At 54.5% G+C, this 17,053-nt stretch overlaps 1 protein-coding gene across 1 annotated transcript; it reads left to right on the top strand.

Annotated features, from left to right (window-relative positions):
* The first annotated feature begins 7 nt into the window (after positions 1 to 7).
* LOC119709999 (glutamine-rich protein 2-like) lies at positions 8 to 16,518 on the top strand. The gene is made up of 17 exons (XM_038158448.1): positions 8 to 132; positions 10,342 to 10,649; positions 11,017 to 11,064; positions 11,252 to 11,299; positions 11,453 to 11,548; positions 11,735 to 11,826; positions 11,972 to 12,074; positions 12,256 to 12,462; positions 12,691 to 12,813; positions 13,031 to 13,105; positions 13,418 to 13,582; positions 13,739 to 13,854; positions 14,467 to 14,532; positions 14,822 to 14,887; positions 15,132 to 15,273; positions 15,451 to 15,544; positions 15,720 to 16,518. The coding sequence occupies exons 2-17, from the start codon at positions 10,395 to 10,397 to the stop codon at positions 15,806 to 15,808; spliced, it is 1,785 nt and encodes a 594-aa protein (XP_038014376.1). The 5' UTR covers positions 8 to 132; positions 10,342 to 10,394; the 3' UTR covers positions 15,809 to 16,518.
* The last annotated feature ends 535 nt before the right edge of the window (positions 16,519 to 17,053 follow it).

Here is a 17,053-nt window from a genome sequence, read left to right as displayed (position 1 = left end):
ACACAGGCAGAGGGTCGTGGTGGAGGAGTCTGTATCTGGGGGAAGCAGGAGAAGTCATGACTCCCCAGTGGGACACAGTCCTGACCAAAAAAGAAGCAGCTGAAGGGCCTGATGAAAGGTTCTTTAAGGCAGGTGAGTTGTGGGCACTGGGTGTGGGGGAGTGGCCATGCTGGGTGAGAGGAAAGCATCTGCCCAGGAATGGAGTGAAAACAGGTGGATGGAGGGCAGCAGAGGGGATCTGAGCATGTACAGAGGAGAGCTAAGCATGCTTGGAGGAAAACCAGAGGGGATTGAGCGTGCACAGAGGGGTGGTGAGGGGTATCATGGTGGAACCCATAGGAAATGAGCTACAACAGAAGGGACAGTGGGATCTGAGCACAGATGGAGGTCAGCAGAGGGAATGTGAGGTGAAAAGAAGAGGGATGTGAGCTTGCCCAGGGGAGAAAAGTCAACATTAAAGAGATGCTGAAAGGACCAAAGGAAATCTGAGTACTCGAGGAGGGGAACAGACGAGATCTGGGTGCACACAGAGGGAAATGGAGGGAACAAGAGTGTACAAGGGGAAAAATGGCGATGATCTGTTTGTGCAAGGAGAACAACAGAGGGGTTTTAAGAGAGCACAACAAGGGGAATGAAGAGGATATGAAAGCAGCTGGATAGGAATGAAGTGCATCTGAGAGTGATTGGAAGTGAAGTGAATGAGTAAGAGGGGATGCAGAGGAGCACTCAGAGGGAACAGAGGGAATTTGGAAACATGCAAAGTATAGTTTGGTTGTGAGGCACTCAGAAAGAATGGCAGGGACAGGCAGTGCACAAAGTAGAAGATCTGATACAATATCTGGCACGATAAATCTGTCTGTGTTCAGTGGGAACTTGTGAGATCACAGATTCCCCAATTTACCAACATGGTCTGGCCCAGTCGAATAAGAACTTACACAATCCAGGTTCACAAACAGTGTGGTTTAGGGAAGGAACAGGAATGCACATTCAGGATGTTGGTGAGTGTTAATGTGGAGTGTTAATGTGAATTATGACAGAAGGGATAGTAACAGGGATCTATTAGCTATAAATATATATTGACCCAGTCATATACACATAACTACTCCCAGGTCTGCTCCAATACACTTGGAGGTGTGAAGCTCAACCAGAGGCATCCCTTCAGGGGAGAAGGAGACACTGTCCATCTGCTGATCTCAAGCAAGCAGAGATGCTTTCTCCTCCTCTTTTTGCCCTGAGACCCCACTTTGATACCACAATTTTTGGCCAGCTTTGCTCCAGACACTGTTCCAGCGTTGGCCCTTGCTGGAGTCAGGAGCAGCCAAGGGACCCATCCCTTGTGTTTCTCAACCACTCCCACTCATTCTTGCCCAATTTAAGGCAGCTCTAAAGCAAGTCTGTCAAGTTATTACCCTTCTCCCCCACCCTGCACCATCACCACCACCGAGAGCTCTGCAGCTCCAGCTGCAGCTACAATGCCCACCCAGGGAAAGGAAATGCTGCCCAGTACCCATTTTTAATGTCTGCAAGCCCAAGAACCCAATATTTCTATCACAAGCATAATCCAGGTTTTCAGAACTCTGTATTTCTATTATAAGACTAGCATAAGAAAAGCAATTGCAGGAATTTCGGTCCTCTGGGGTGGATCCATGTGCTACAGTCCCCTAGAGGGAATCCAGGGATTTGGGATCCAGGGATCTGGAATCTTCTGTGGTACCCTGATGTCCACGTCTGCGGCATGTCTGACGGACACAGAGGCATTGCCAGCTGGCCCTGGGAGACAGAAGGAGGAATGGAGAAAGGGGGAGCAGAGAGGACACCCTATTCCCATTAGGGTGTATGAGGGGAGGACAGGGACACATGGGGCATCTGGAGGGCTCAAGGGGCAACTGGGGGGCTCTCAGAGCAACTGATGGGCCTAAGGGTGAAGCTATGGTATCCTGGGGGCAACTGGGGTAACTGATTGTGACTGGTACCCCCAAAGGGACAGCAAGGGTACCAGGGAAAACAGAGGAAAGTTTCAGGGGAAATTTGGGAATATGGGGGAAGCAAAGGCAGCCTGGAGTGCTACTGAGTACAAGGGGGAGATCCTGGAATGGGCCAGAGGGCAAAGGGAGTCCCAGGAGACATGGAGGGTCCTGTGAATTTATGAGTCCTGGCAGTCTTTGGCCTACCCTTGGACAGATGGGTCCCCTTGTACTTGCAGAGAATCCCAAGGGACTGAGAATCCAGAGGGGATAGGGAGTCCCAAACTGGTCTGAGAAGAGTTCCAGAAGCTTGGGGATTTTTAGAGTATAGTTCACCAGGACAGGAGTACTCACATCAGCAGCAGAATGAATGCCATGGAGCCAAAACCCACAGCCAGCCCCACGGTTGGTATGTGGGTATGTGTCTCGTCATGCCAGTGCAGCACAGTGTTGAACACAGTCTGGAGTCCTTTCTCTTCCTCCACGCTTCCCTCTGATACTGTGGAGATCCAGGCTCCCAGGTCATGGGGCCCTGCACCCAGGGACCAGCTATCCCTGCAGCTCTTGCCCCAGCCACAGACCTCGTTGTTCCCAGTGACCCAGGCACCTGGGAGTCCCTGCTCCACCCCACATGCTCCCAGAGGAGTCAGGCACCAGGGAACACATGTGGTGTTCACATTCTCTGAACAGAGAGAGACATAATTCTCTCTCCTAAGATTTCTTAGGGAAGGTAGTGAGAGGTTCAGATAAGAGAAAACAATTTTTATCTCCATTTGTTGTTCTTGTTGTTTAGCACATGTGGAATGTGTTAGAGATGTTGTTTACTAAGAATGATTTGTTAATTAGACACTTGTGGGAGTTGTTTAGATTGATTAGCTAATTAAGTTAAACCTGTGTCGTGACTGTCTCCAGACAGTCATAAGTTTTTCTTTGGTATCTTTTCAGTATAGTTTTATATCGTATTAGTGTAATATACTATAGCTTAATAAAGCATTTCTTCAGCCTTCTGAAATCAAGGAGTCAGAGGTTATTCCCACCTTGGGAGATCCCAGAATCGATAAACACATGCTCTAATCCACCCGTCCACCATGCACCAGGTATCCTGGCACCCTGGATGCCAGGTGTCCCAGGCCCCACTCTGCTCCACACTGCTCCCTGCCCCCGGGGCACTCAGGTGTCTGGGCTCACCATTGAGGTAGAAGAACTTGCGGATAATGGGCTTGGAATGTTCCCCCAGGCGACAAGCAACAGTTCCTGGAGCAGGCTCCTCAATGGTCAGGCTGAAGGGCTTCTCTGGATTCCCCTTCAGCTCTTTGAACAGTGTCATGTCCTGTGTGCGCAGCTGGGGCGTGGGGGGACACATCAGCACTGCCCAGACCACCGGGCACACAGAACTGCACGCACAAAGGCACCTGTGTCCTGCACGTGCTTGACACGTCCCCTTCATGCTTCTTGTGCTCCTGGCCGGTGCAGGTGCACACGCCTCCCATCCCACGTGCATGTACACCCAGGGATGCACAACCAGGGTGTACACAAAAGTCACTTCCTGCACATGCAGGAAGGACTTCTTCCCTGTGAGTGTGGTGAGGCCCTGTGTAGCAGAGCACCTCATCCCCTCAAGAGCTTCTCTGCTGTTTGTTAGCCAGTCAGATAACTCAAACAGGACAATCTGTCTTGTAATGAGTTATTTTTGCACCACTGGGTTAGCATCTCCCAACTGCCAATAAACACCTTACTGTCAAAGTGAGACACGGAAGATAAGCTGGATTTCTGACTGACAGCAAGTCACTGCACAACTATAAAAGCCACAGCAAACTTCTGCAAAGTGGAAAGGTTTTCTGGAAATGTGTGGTATTTCTCCCATAAATAGGGACACCTATTTCCCAGTTAATCCCGCAGGGGTTGAGTGAAGGAATCTGTGTACATTATTGTCATTTTGGTGGTAAGTTACATTTGGCTCCTATTCAGTACTATTGCTTTAATATAGATACCTTGATATAGTGCACTGTTCTGTGTTATGCTGTAATCTACTAGTAGTTCTTTTAGTTTTATACTGTGTAATAAGTAATTCTGGTTAAGATCTTTCATCTATTTTGCCTGTTCATTTGTTTAGTAAATAATTCCTTTTTATAAATATATCTGATTTGCCATCATTAGGACTTGTGGGCCAAAATAATTCCTAAGATTTAAACTGTTGCCAAATTCTGAGGTTAAGGAAGGATTTACCTTCACCTGAACCCATCTCTCTGAAAGAGTTTAAATACACAAAGGAATCCTTTCTGGCCCTCAGACTCAGCAGCAGGGCTTCTTTAACAAGCTTTGTCTGAAGCTTCCACTCTGCCCGTGACACCCTGGCACAGGCTGTGCAGGTAAGATGTGGCTGCCCATCCCTAGAAGCATCCAAGGCCAGGTTGGTTGGGGGTTGAAGCAGCCTGGTCTGATGGGAGGTGTCCACACCTTCCAGAGCATTGGAATGACATGAGATTTAAGGTCTTTTTGAACCCAGACCATCCTGTGATTTTATGATTCTACACACGCACACGTGGATCTGCGAACACACATCTGCCTGCTGCTCGTGTGCACCCTTCCCATGAGCAAGCATGCTGTGTGTGCTTACACAGCTGCTTCCTCCAGCACAGACAGCTGCTGTGGCAGCAGTCACTACGCCTGCAACAGTCCCCCTCAGGATGTCTACTCACACCCTTGCAGGACCACGTGTGACTCACATTGGGGGCAAACATCCAGGTGACAGGCAGGCCGGGGGGGATGTGGAAAGGCACGTTGCAGCGCAGCACAACGGTTTCATCTGTGTAGGTCCACAGGTCCTGCACTGGGAGCATTGACAGGCTCATGAGCTCCCATCTGCACGTGCACTGACACACATGATGGTGCTCCTGTGCTGGCTGCAGGGCTGGGCAGATGTACACTTGGGCAGGTGCACTCAGCGTGGAACCGTGGGTGAGAAATACGGGGAGTCCCCAGAGATTTTTGTGGTGAAATCCTGTCTTCTGGATCAACTTTGCTCACTATAATCTCATTATAATACTGAACACACCTCCATCCCAAAAGCTACCTGCCCCCAATGTATGACCACCTTTGCTGAGCACACATTCTGCATTTTTCTAGTTTAGATCTTTAAAAGCAAAGTTAGACCATTTGACCTCAACCAGTGCCAGAAATGTGACTGGAGTCACTCAACTGCCACCAAACATAAAAAATAGTGCAAAAATAACCTAAGAATGGGAGGAAGTTGAGGAAGATTTCCTTACCCTTAACACAACAGCCTCTCATAGCCCCACCATACCTGGGCAGTCCAGGGCAAACTGACAGTCCACAAAGCGGCAGGTAGCACACTGGAAGACACGGGCAGCTGGCTGGAATCCTGGGAAAGAGAGACTTGGTGGTCCCAGGGAAGTGGGAGATGTACTAGGAGACAGGGGAGGGCAAGAAGAAGGATGGGCACTCACCACAGGGTGGGACGCAGGCTGGAACTGGTGGGGAGGAAGCAGCATTAGACTGGGCATCACTGGGGACCCACATCCTTGTAATGAGCTGTCAGGATTCAGCTCTTGTCCAGCCCAGATGGGGTCCCTGGGAGTTTCTCTAGGACAGGGGTTCCCAGGGTGGCCCCATACCTTTCCTCAGCTGGCTCAGCTTCTTCCAGATTGTGTTGACAGCTTCCTGCAGAGACTTGTTCAGGGACTCTGGTGTGTCCCAAATGTCCAGGTAAGACAATACGCCCCTCCTGGTCCCTATAAACCTTTCCCAGACCCCAAAGATCCCTTATACAACTCACTTTGACTCCATATATCCCTCCTGAACTCAGATATATTCCCAAATATCCCCTCAAACTCCCCAAGAAGCTGTATAACTTGAAACCCATATATCCTCAGGATTCCCCAAATATCCCTTTACAGCTCCCAGACCTCCATGTATCCTCTATTTCACCTCTACCCCATCCCCCTTCAAGGCCTCCACACCCCACCCCTTTTGCCCCATGTCTCATGTCCCTCAGTGTGCTCACTCTTGCCCCATCGCTCCTCTAGAGAATACATAGCATCCATGACGATCTCCCGAAGTTCATCACGCTGTCCTGACGCTGGAACCAGTACAGGGACACAGGAAGCAGTACAGGGTTAGGCCTGGAGTTTCAGGGATGGCATGGTCCAGTAAGGTCTGGGGGTTTCTGGGGGTGCCTGAAGTCCTGAACAAGATTTAAGGGATACTGGGAAAGGTTAGGTGTCCCTGTGGATTCCTAAGGTCTTAGCTAGGACCAAGGGGTTCCCAGTGTGTCCTTGGTCATGGTTGTGTGATTCTCAGGGTTCTAGGCAGGTTTGGGATTCCCAAAAGTCCCTGGGGGCCAAATCAGCACTGAGAAGACCTTGGCTTGTCTGGGCTGGGTCCCTAGGGTCCCCAACTTCCTGGGATCTTGCTCAGTGTCAGTGTGAGGGCCTTGGTTGAAATAGAAAACCCCAGGGGGCTCTGAGGTGCTGTTCAGGGTGGGGATCCCCTTTGGGATGGATGTCCCTGGTGGAAGGGAGGGACCAGTCAGGACAGAGGTCCTTGGGCAGGATCCCTGTTGGGTTTGGTGTCCCCAGGGACTCATGACATACCTACAGTGACAGAGGCAAGTGGTTTAGCAGCCTCAGCAAGGGCCTGAATGCATTTTTTATATCTGAGCTCGTCTACAAAGGCCCCAGTAATGTCACGGCAAAGCCGTGCCCGCTGAAGAGGGGGCCCAAAGCAGAGCAGGCAGGGGTTAACCTCAGGGAAGCAGGACATCAGGACCAACAGCCACAAGCCAGGGTTTCTAGGATGCCAGGGGACTAACACCAGGATCAGGGCCAAAAACCACCAGCCCATGATCCCAAACCTAGCACCCAAGCGCCTGAGTTGCCTTGGACAAAGGCAGGGTTCTAAGGTGGAACCTGGGCACCTGGGTCGCCAGGGAACCAGATAAGGTGGGAGACCACGCTCTAGCCAGCCACACTGACCTCACACCAGCCAAAGGTGTGGGCAGAACCCAGCAAGGAATGTGTAAGCCTCACACTTGAGCAGGAAGAACTGAGCCAGCCCAAGGTTACAGCAGTCAAACAAGGCTGGGACTGTCCAGGACACAGTGCTTGTATGTGTGTCCCGAGGATATTCTTCTGCCTCTCTTCTATATTGTAGTCTTGAGTAGAGGAATGCACACCTGGTGTGATACAAGGTATTAGATTGTTCAGCTCTCCAAAACAGAGAGGGAGAGAGAGAAAGAATCTGCAAAACAATATCATGAAGTACAAAGCAAGAGACTCAGAAAGCAGCTGTTGGTTTTACAGGGACAAGAGTTCCTGATGAAGGAAGCAACACATGAAAGTGTTTGCAGATGAAAAACAAGCATGAGACTGAAGATTGGTGCAAAACCTCAGTACCTCTAGAAAGCAGAAGATGCTGAAAGATCTGACCTGGCATATGCCAAAACATGTAATAAATGCAAGCTGCAACTACTGGAATGGTCTGCCAGGGGAGGTGGTGGAGAAACATGAGTTTTTAGAAGTATTGAGTTAATAAAATCGTTTAAAATGCCAGGCAGAGCCTTGTGTCAGCAGCCCCTGTGTTCCCTTGGCTGCCCGGCGCTCCTTCAGCTCCTTCCCCCCGCCGTGGCTCTGCCCCCGCGCTGAGCAGATCGAGCCCCGGGCCGGGCCCTGCGGCTGCTGCTGCTCCCGTGGCGCCTGCGGGGCAGCTCTGAGGCTCTGGGCCTGCTGTGGCAGCAGCAGCAGCGCTGCAGAGCCCGCGGCCCTGCTGGGCTGGGGAGCCGCGGGCACATGGCCACGGGGCCCGGCTGGCACTGCCGGCGCTGCTGCTCTCGGCTGCCGCCTGAAACGCTCCCAGGCAGCCCTGGCGCCGCCTCAGGAGCCGCCTGGAGCCGGGCCCGAGGGCTGGCCCCGAGCCGGCCGCCAAGCGCACTTGTGCCTTCATCTGTGCGCGGGGAGATTCCAAGCTCGTCTGTCAGCTTCCTCCTCGCCTTCCTTGCTGAGGGGCAGCGTTGGCGGCTGGCGCAGCGGCTTTCCTCCCGCACGGCTGGCAGCCCCTTGGCCACAGCTCCCTGTCAGGAGCCAGAGCTGCTTTCCAGCCGGGCCCCCCGGCGTGTCCCGCAGCCTGGGCCGGCTCCTGCCCAGAGGCGGCGAGCCCCGGCGGCTGGGCCCGGCCATGCCGGGCAAGAGCAGCTCCCCCGGCGGGGGAACACAGGGCGACACGGGGGGACACACGGCAACGCACGGGGGACACACGGCGGGCACCGCTTCCCCGTGTCCCCATTGCCGCAGAGCAGCGCCCTGTGCGGGGCTGGCACGGACCCGAGCACAGAGGAAGCAATGTCTGTGCTCTGAGCGGAGAAAGGACGCTGCAGGGATGCTTCTCACAATGCTGTGTGGCAAGAAAACCTTGCTGAAAGAAGCAGAGCAAATTTGGCCAAAGAGGCACTTCATGAAACAGTCACTGCTACCTTGAGAGTTCAGTAACCAATCAAGGTGGCCCAAGGTAATGATGGGCTTCTGCGGACACCTAAAGTAGAAGGGATAAGCAAGGTTTATGGGTAATAAAGACATTTAAAAATGCCCTGGGGAATAAATGCCTATTATACCGTCTGGCCCCATGCCTGCACTTTGGTGGAGCTCTCCCCTGTGCATCCACAGCTGTGGTTGGGCTGCGCAAGAAAGAAATGCCTGCTTCTGAATACTACGTTGTTGTTAAGTTTTATTCCTGAATTTTGGTGACAGGTACACCTCCGCCGCTCTCCATTCTGGAGCAGGGCCAGGGCGAGGCACAGTGCACGGTCCTGCCCTACCCAGAGCTGGCTGGGTACTGTACATGTGCACCTAACAGCCGATGTCCATGGGATGCTACCTACCATTTCCCTTCAGGGCACTCTCTGAAGCACTAGAGGGAGATTTCTTGAAGGTGTTTAGGCTTTGCGTGTGCACAGAATGGCCTGGTGAAGCCAAGATGAGCAGGGAAGCAAGGAGCAGAAGACACGGAGCTGCTAGAAAGGGAGAAGAAGCAAAGAAGAAATGTGACCGTCCCTCCCATGGCACCAGCACCGCAGCTAACAGGAGCCTGTGAGGTGCAGGAGGGCAGCGAGCATGCTGGGCAGCATCAGGCTGCTCCCTGCAAGCTGCAAAGCTTGCCCAAGGGCTCACAACCTGCCCTTTCCCCCTGCATCGGAGGTGGACAAGTCAAACAGGGCGTAGTTTGGGGCAGAGCAAAGCAGCCAACAGCTGCCTGAGGCACGTTTCACTCCTGGTCCCTGGAGCAGGGGCCTGGCTGGGCTGAGCCAGAAGACAGGCCATGAGCAGCTGGCGCTCCGAGGTGGCAAGTGCCCCTAAAGGGCACCGGTGCCCCTGCTCCCCATCAGTGTGCAAGAACCAGAGCATGGAGCCTCTCCCTCTCGCTCAGCTGCCCTACCTTTGCTGTCCCCGTTGCTGGCAAGGAGCGCCCACTTCCCAGCCCTCTACTCACCCATTGCTCCCTGCGGAAATGCCCTCTGGAGCGCAGAGCTCTGCACTGGCTGCTCACACCAAGGCATTTGTAGTGCCCTCTGCACTGGGCGGGCTGAGCGGGTTCTTTGAATTAACTTCATCGTGTCCTTCTTTCACCCATAGAGGTGACAACATCCACAGCCACGGTCTCCAGCTGGAATGGAACCTCCAATGAACAAAGTCAGGCATGGTGCCCGCTGTACAATGCAACAAGAATCTAAGAACATGAGATGGCACAGAACAGGACACTGACACAGCAGATGAAAAACTGGCTTAGCTCTAACTCAAGTCTTAAACTGATTAAAAGAAAAATAGTGTGGCCTCTCCTGTCCTGCAAGTCTTTCGAGCACCTTTCAGTCACTGAAGGGCTCCAAATGGGCTGGAGAGGGAGTTGGCACTGGGGCCTTGAATGACAGGACAAGGGGGAATGGCTTCACACTGTGAGACAGCAGGGTTAAATTGGGTATTGGGAAGAAAATCTTTCTGCAAGGGTCGTGATGCCTTGGCACAGGTTGCCCAAAGAAATTGTGTTTGCCCCATTCCTTAAAGTGCCCAGGGCCAGGCTGGATGGCACTTGGAGCAACCTGGTCTAGTGGAAGGTGTTCCTGCCTATGGCAGGGGATTGGAAAGAAAGGATCTTTGAGGTCCCTTCCAGCCCAAGCCATTCCATGACTCCATGACTTCATGAGTCTGTGACCCAGTGGCTGCCAGGGGTGAGGTGCGCTGCCTGGCAACGGGAGTTGTGATGAAAAGGGGTGTGAGCCGAGCAAGCTCCAGTCCTTTGACGAACAAGGGATGAGGAAGGAGCCTGCTGGCTACTCATCCTTTTTATCATCCATTTTGCTCATCCCTGACAGACCCAAGTGGGCAGGAAGGCTTGTGACAAATCAGGGACAGAGTGTGTGCAGTCATGGCAACATCCCTGGACACACTCAGCCTCTCCCAGATGCTGGATCTGGCCATTGGGATGCCCAACAATGGGGCGGTGCATTTTGCGGCCATGCGCAAACTGCTGCAGACCGTGCTGGAGCACCTGGACGTGCAGTACCTGACCAGCCAGGAGCCGTGGCCGGGCCAGCTGAGTGGCCCCTCGCTTGCTGACGTGGCTGCTGAAGTCAAGGAAGTTAAGAGGGAGATGGAAGACTTCAAGAAGCACATGTCCAAGGTAGAGGCTCTTCCCAGCCCCCTGGGCACTCCCCACCAGACAGCCCCTCCCTGCTTCCTCAGGCAGCAGTGCCTGGCTCTGCCCTCACGGCCCTGGCAGAGCCGCTGGCAGGGGCTCTTTGCTGTCTGCGTGGGCTTCAGCGATCTGGCCCTGAGCCCACCTGGGGCAGGTGGCACTGGGACTCTCCCTGCTCACCTGGCTGTGCCATGGGCTGCCCGTGGCAGGCTGGGGCTCTTTGGGCTGTTGTGCCAAAGGACTTAAAGAACCACCAGAAGGCCCAGGTCTGTGCAGACCACTGTGGTGGTGAAGTTGTTTTCCTCACAGACACTGCTCAAGGACCTGCCTCTCTTACCATTTTCTCCTACAGTCCCCCAGGGCAGCAACAATGAAGAAGGCCCAGGAGGCACCAGATGAGGTGATCTGCTGCTGGGAGCAAGTTCTGGGTCTGAGACAGGAGCCCCCTAGCCTTGGCACTCCCAGCTGGATGCATGGAGAGTGCTGCCCCCAATACCCTGCCAGTCCCCACAGGCCCTCCCCAGAGACTGACTCCCACCACCCCTCACTGGTCAAGGACCTGCCTCTCTTATCACTTTCTCCTACAGTCCCCCAGGGCAGCGACCATGAAGAAGGCCCAGGAGGCACCGGATGAGGTGATCTGCTGCTGGGAGCAAGTTCTGGGTCTGAGACAGGAGCCCCCTAGCCTTGGCTCTACCAGCTGGATGCATGGAGAGTGCTGCCCCCAACACCCTGCCAGTCCCCAAAGGTCTCCCCAGAGACTGACTCCCACCACCCCTCTCTCCTAGGACATGTCTCTCTCCCTGGATCTCGATGAGGAGGTTGGCATCATAAAGATGACACAGAACCGCATGGCACAGACGGTTAAGGAGCTGGCTGCCTCAGTAAGCCATGGGGTGATGTCACCTTTGGGGTCTCATGGGGAACTTCGTGTGGCTGCCTGAGCCCAGGCTTTGGAGTGGGGCTGGGGAAAGGATGGTGGCACTGGGGCTTTCCGTGCAGCTGAAGGGCCCCCACGCAGGGACAACGTGATGTCTGTGCCCTGACTCTGCTGTCGCTGGCATTCCCAGATGAAGAAGCTGGAGGAGGACTTAAAAAAGCTGAGGGAGGATGCAGCCAAGTGGAAAGAAGAGAGCAGCAACGAGATCTCTCAGCAACTCGAGTAAGAGGACGGGAGTGGGTTTCCTGCCCTGGGGGGCTGCAAGGGAGCCCAGATGGTCTGGCAGCATCCTGGTTTGTGGGCACGGGACAGTGCCCGAGCAGCCCTGCAGGGGTAACCCTGCCCTTGCCCTCCTCCCGCTGGCCAGGGCTTTGCTGGAGGAGACAAAGCGTGAGCTGCAGAAGATGGAAGAGCAGCAGGAGATGAGGAAGGCCATGCTGGAGCAGCTGGTAGCTGAGACAACCAGCAAGGTGAACGAGCAGATGAGGTTCTGGGGGAGCACTCCCATCACTCCTGGCTTGGTGCAGTAGTCCTGGTGGGGTTCCCAGCCATATTCCTTAACTGGCTGGGGCCACTGAGGCCCACAGCATGCAGGACTGATGGTTCCATTCATCCCATCTCTTGAGCCAATTCCCTCTGCCCTTCCTGCAGCTGGCTGAGATAGGGGAGATGATGGAGAGTGTGCAGGAGGAGCAGGAGAGGATAAAGGCAGAGTGCTCCAACTGCTCCTTCGACATCAATGAGCATTTGGGGGAGCTTCTCCAGCGCTGCGAGAAACTCCAGGAGCAGGTGGAATCCCTGGAGTCACGGCAGATGGCCATGGGAAAGCTCAACAGAATGATGAGGAATTGGGGCCAGGTAGGCATTTGGCAGCAGGGGGGGCCGAGGACATCCCCTGGGGTAGACCCAAACTGCCCCAGATTGGCCTGGACCAGTCAGCGGCGTGAACAGAAATTAAAGCCTTGATGCAAAACGTCCTGCTGACACTGAGAGCTCATGGCCACTGGCTGAGTAATGCGGGTCTGCCCCTGTGGAGCAGCCAGACCCCCTTTGTTCAGCAACAAATGTTTTTCCTCCATGGGGCAGGATACAGAGAAGATGCAGCCCAAGGATGCAACAGTTGTGCAGATGCAAAGGGACTATGAGAAGCTCAGCTTCATCTCGGGGACCCTCCAGAAGGACTCTGAAAAAAAGCAGAAAGCAATCGAGGTATGTGGCTGAAACTCATTTGAGGTCAGAGCATGCCCCAGGAAGACTCCAGGCAGGGATGACAAGGATGCCTCCCAGCTGACCTCCTCAGAGCACTCTGCTAGTCTCAAGTGCCTTTCCTCAAGGTTTTTGGGCAGGGGGAGCAGGTTGTGTTCTCCTGGCCAGGATGCAGCTCCAACATAACTGTGGTGTCATGGGTTCCCTTCTGTGCTGAAAGATGCTGTTCCAGTCTCTGGAGAAGCTGCAGACAGAAAAAGCAGATCAGCAGGACATGATGGCAGCGATGGACATGGTACAGTCTAGAGGGGCCTCTGTGCACGCCCAGGGGTCCCCAGGCAGGGTGACAAGTGCCCCCTTGTCCCTTTGGGGGCTGGGTGGCAGAACTGGCCTGGGCAGGGAGAATTTCCCAAGCTCATGGGGTCCCTGAGCCTTCAGACGGTGGGACCAGCTCACCAGGGTGCTGGGGCAAATGGGGCCACAGCAGCCTGAAAGGGGCATGATGGCCTGCAGGAAGCACGCCTGCCTCTGCCCCTCACACACGCTGGCCCTGCCTGGCGTTCCTCATCCCTTTCCCCACCCCTCTCCTGCTGTTCCCCTCTGCTAGAAGGCGGACAAAGCTGCCCTGGGCCGCAAAGTCAATAGCAGCCAGTTTGAAGCAAATATGGAGCGTCTGGATGAGAGGCTGCAGGAGTTGCAGAGCCAGATTTCAGGCCAGGAGCAGCAGTGGAACAATACGCAGCAGCAGCTCAGCCTTGTGGAGGAGGAGAAGGTGAGGAGTACCTCGTCCCCAGCGTGAGGAACTGGCACCTTTGGGACTTGACAGCCTGAGGCAGCATCCCTCTGAGGATCCCCCTCCAGGCTTTTCCCTGGAGGGCTCCATGTCGCATCCTGGAGCAGCTGGCTGAGGCTCTGCACCTCTCCGCAGCTGGATCGCCAGGAGCTCAAGACTTTCAGTAACCAGATGGAGGAGATGTGGAAGAGAAGCATTGAGGATCTCAAGAATGAGATGAAGAAGGGTGACAGTGGTGCTGGGATTAAGAAGTGAGTGGGTGATGGAGATTCCGATGGCTTTGGGGACAGCGACGGTCCCGTTGCCTCCAGCTGTGCCACACACTGCCCCTGTGGTCCCCTGCCAGGGGACCGATTCAGCTGTGAAAGGAAGCACGGGGATGCTGATGAAGCAGCTGCAGCTTCTCCTTGCAGCAGCAGCGGGTTCCACGCAGGAAAGGAGCAACGGGGAGAGGGCAACTGCAGGATGGAGCCCTCCCAAAGCAAAATGGGGGTGTGGGTGCAAAGGCTCCCAGAAGCCAGGCCGGGAGATGGCAAGCGCTCCTCCCAGGCAGGGCTGTGACACGCAGCGTCCCAGAGCTGGCTGCTGCCCTGCCCTGCTGCCCGTGCACACAGGGGACTTTGGTGCCAGAGAGGGGCTGAAAGCGCTGCAGGGGCTGCTTGGGACAGTGACATGGGTGCCCGTGCCCTTGACCTGGCCTCAGCCAGCACCTTGGCGATGGGGAGAAACAGGCTCAGGAGCCCACGGTTCACCCTGCAAACGCCATGGCCCTGTGCAGTGCCCTGCCCAGCCAGCTGCTGCCTGTGTGCTGCAGGGCTGTGGCCCCAGGAGCTCAGGCAGCCCTCTTCCCTCACCCTCCTTAGGCAGCTGCCGGTCCCTTTCACGTGCCTGTCCTGTGACCGCATGCTCACCGTGCAGGTTCCTGGCCAGTGAGTAGCACCGGTGCAGCGGGGACAGCGGGGCTGGCATGGGGGCACGTGGGTGCCAGCAGTGACCCGCTGTGCTGGGCGCAGGGGTGACAGTGTCTGCTTGGGAGGGGCTGATGTGGGGAGCCCCCTCTGCAGCCCTGCCCATCCCAAGGGTGTCTGGGGACTCATGCCAAGGGCCACGGCCAGCGGGATGCCATGGGCTACAATCCTAGGGCTTTGGGGCTGCTGCCTCCAACAGGAACAGGTCGTTTGTGCCCTGTCCCACACTTGTGACTCCTGCCCTGCCCAGGTACCCCAAGACCCTCCCGTATTTGCAGCCGCTGCCCCCCAGCAAGGAGCCCCAGCACGGCCCAAGGTAAGCGCCCTGAGGACACATCCCCAGCTCCCGGGGTGCAGGGTAGCCCTGGCACAGCACGGAGGGCTTTTCCCTGTGTGGAAAGGGCTTTTGCTTTCTGCTTGGGGCTCCTGCAGCAGGTGGGCAGGAGCTGGCAGGGACATGCCCCTGCAGGCAGCACTGCCAGTCCCCTCCCTGGCACAGCAGGGTGATGCCCAGCATGCCGCAGGGCTGGGCACTGAGCGTCCTCTGCCCCATCCCACAGGAGGCCAGTGGTCCGTGGCGGTGGCTCCCATGTGCCACAGAGCTCTGGGGACCATCAGAGCAGCAGTTTCAAACTGCCACCAATTCAGGATTGTCTCCGGAATAAGGCACTTCTGCAGGGACTCGTGACCCTCCCCAACAAGGTAGGGATGAGCAAGGTGGGGACATGGCATGTGTAGTGGGGTGATTTAGGAGGGTGATGCTGAGGATCCAGGGTGGATTTGTGCCTTCAGTTTCCTTGGGGAGAGCTGCTTTGGGAGGGTTGCTAGGGAATGCTGGATTGGGCCCTGCATTGCAGCCAGCTGCTCTCTCCTTCCCAGCCCAGAGTGACCCAGCTGCTGGGCAGTGGTGGACACGTCCCGAGGGGCCGCAGTGACCAGCTTCCTGTGGTGATCAGGAGTCTGCATGAGCCAGGTGTGGCCCTGTCAGGGCACGGGGATCAGGGGCAGAAGAGACTGGCTGCCTGCTGGCTCTGCACCTGCTCCCTGGGGCTCTCTGACAGTCCTGCTGCCCCGTTCTGAGCTGGCTGAGCTGACCCAGACGGGGCAGCCCTGGGGACCGGGGGCTCACCCCTGCCTCTCACCCCCAGGCCCTGCCACCTCACGGGATCACCCCAGGCACAGCCCCCCGACACGGCACCAGGGCACCAGGGCTCCTCCAGCCACTCCAGCCCCGTGAGACTTCGACAGCCCTCCAGTAGCTGGACAGGACTGGGAACCCAGTGCTCCACCAGGAACGTCTTCTCAGCAGAGAGAACACTCTGTGACAATTGTTGTCAGAGAAATAACATTTTCATTCTATTAGGTTAATAAAAAACCTTCAGGAAGAAAGGCAGAGCCTTTTCCCACTGTCCCTGAAAACATTGGGGTAAATCAAACTATCTCACACTAGTTCTTCTATTAGGAATCAGGCATTACTTTATTCCCAGCACCGGGGCGCATGGGAATAGCTCCACTCAGAATGCACACCCACTCTCTAAGCTTTTAATTATGTCATATGAGCAAAGAAATTAATGCTCATTGCCTATAAATTACATATTTGTCTTCATTAATTTCTATTCTATCTTCCATTTCTTTTTGATTTCTCAATTCTCATGCTGTTGTCAGGTGAAGAATTGCTTGCTCCTGGCCGGCTCCATACCATGCTCATTTTGCCAAGTCCATGGAACCACACCATCAAAAGCAGGATAAACACTTCTCAAGGAAGGCAGTAAATCTGCAGTCCACTGAGCTAAGGTTGCACAAATTAAATAACTGGCCAGCTCTGCCAACTTTTCTCCTCATTTGCAAAGAAGCACCCTTTCACCAGGTGGTCAGATATGGCTGTGGGTTCACCAAGCACCCGGGGCCGCCAAAGAGACTCCCAGGGCAGAAGAATGTATGTGCTAAGGGGAGGGAATGTATGTTAATTTCTTGGGGGAAATTATTGTCATATGTATGTTTCTTCTGAGAATAGTTATGAATATGATGACAAATATAGTATTTAAACGGGGGCTTTTGCTGTGCACAGCATGTACACTCGGTGCAGCCATCCCCCATACATCTGGCATTGCAATAAAGAATGCCTGATCCCTAATATGAAAATTAAAGTGTGTGTTTCTTACTGTTTCTTGATAACAATGGCTATTAGCCCATGTTTCAGTCTTTTTGTTATTTTAATTTTTTCCCAGATATTGTTTTCTCTGTACTACAAGCTGAATTCTCTTTGCTAGTGTCTTCTTTACCTCCGGTTTCCACATCTTGCCCTCACAGTCTACAAATCCTGCATTCCTGATGTCCAGTTCTCAGCCCCATCTCTCTACCCCAGGCTTTGTTCACTGAATCACATCAAGGTTCTTTAGCAAAACTTAAAAGTTTCGGTCATTTTCCCAAATGGTGTTCCACTAATAGCAGTTTGTATGAAATCTTGCGACATGCTCCAGTG

The sequence above is a fragment of the Motacilla alba genome, chromosome 19 (assembly GCF_015832195.1).
Source record: "Motacilla alba alba isolate MOTALB_02 chromosome 19, Motacilla_alba_V1.0_pri, whole genome shotgun sequence".
NCBI classification, from domain to species: domain Eukaryota; kingdom Metazoa; phylum Chordata; class Aves; order Passeriformes; family Motacillidae; genus Motacilla; species Motacilla alba.
Note: the sequence above shows the minus strand (reverse complement) of the source record. Positions and strands in the feature narration are given on the sequence as shown.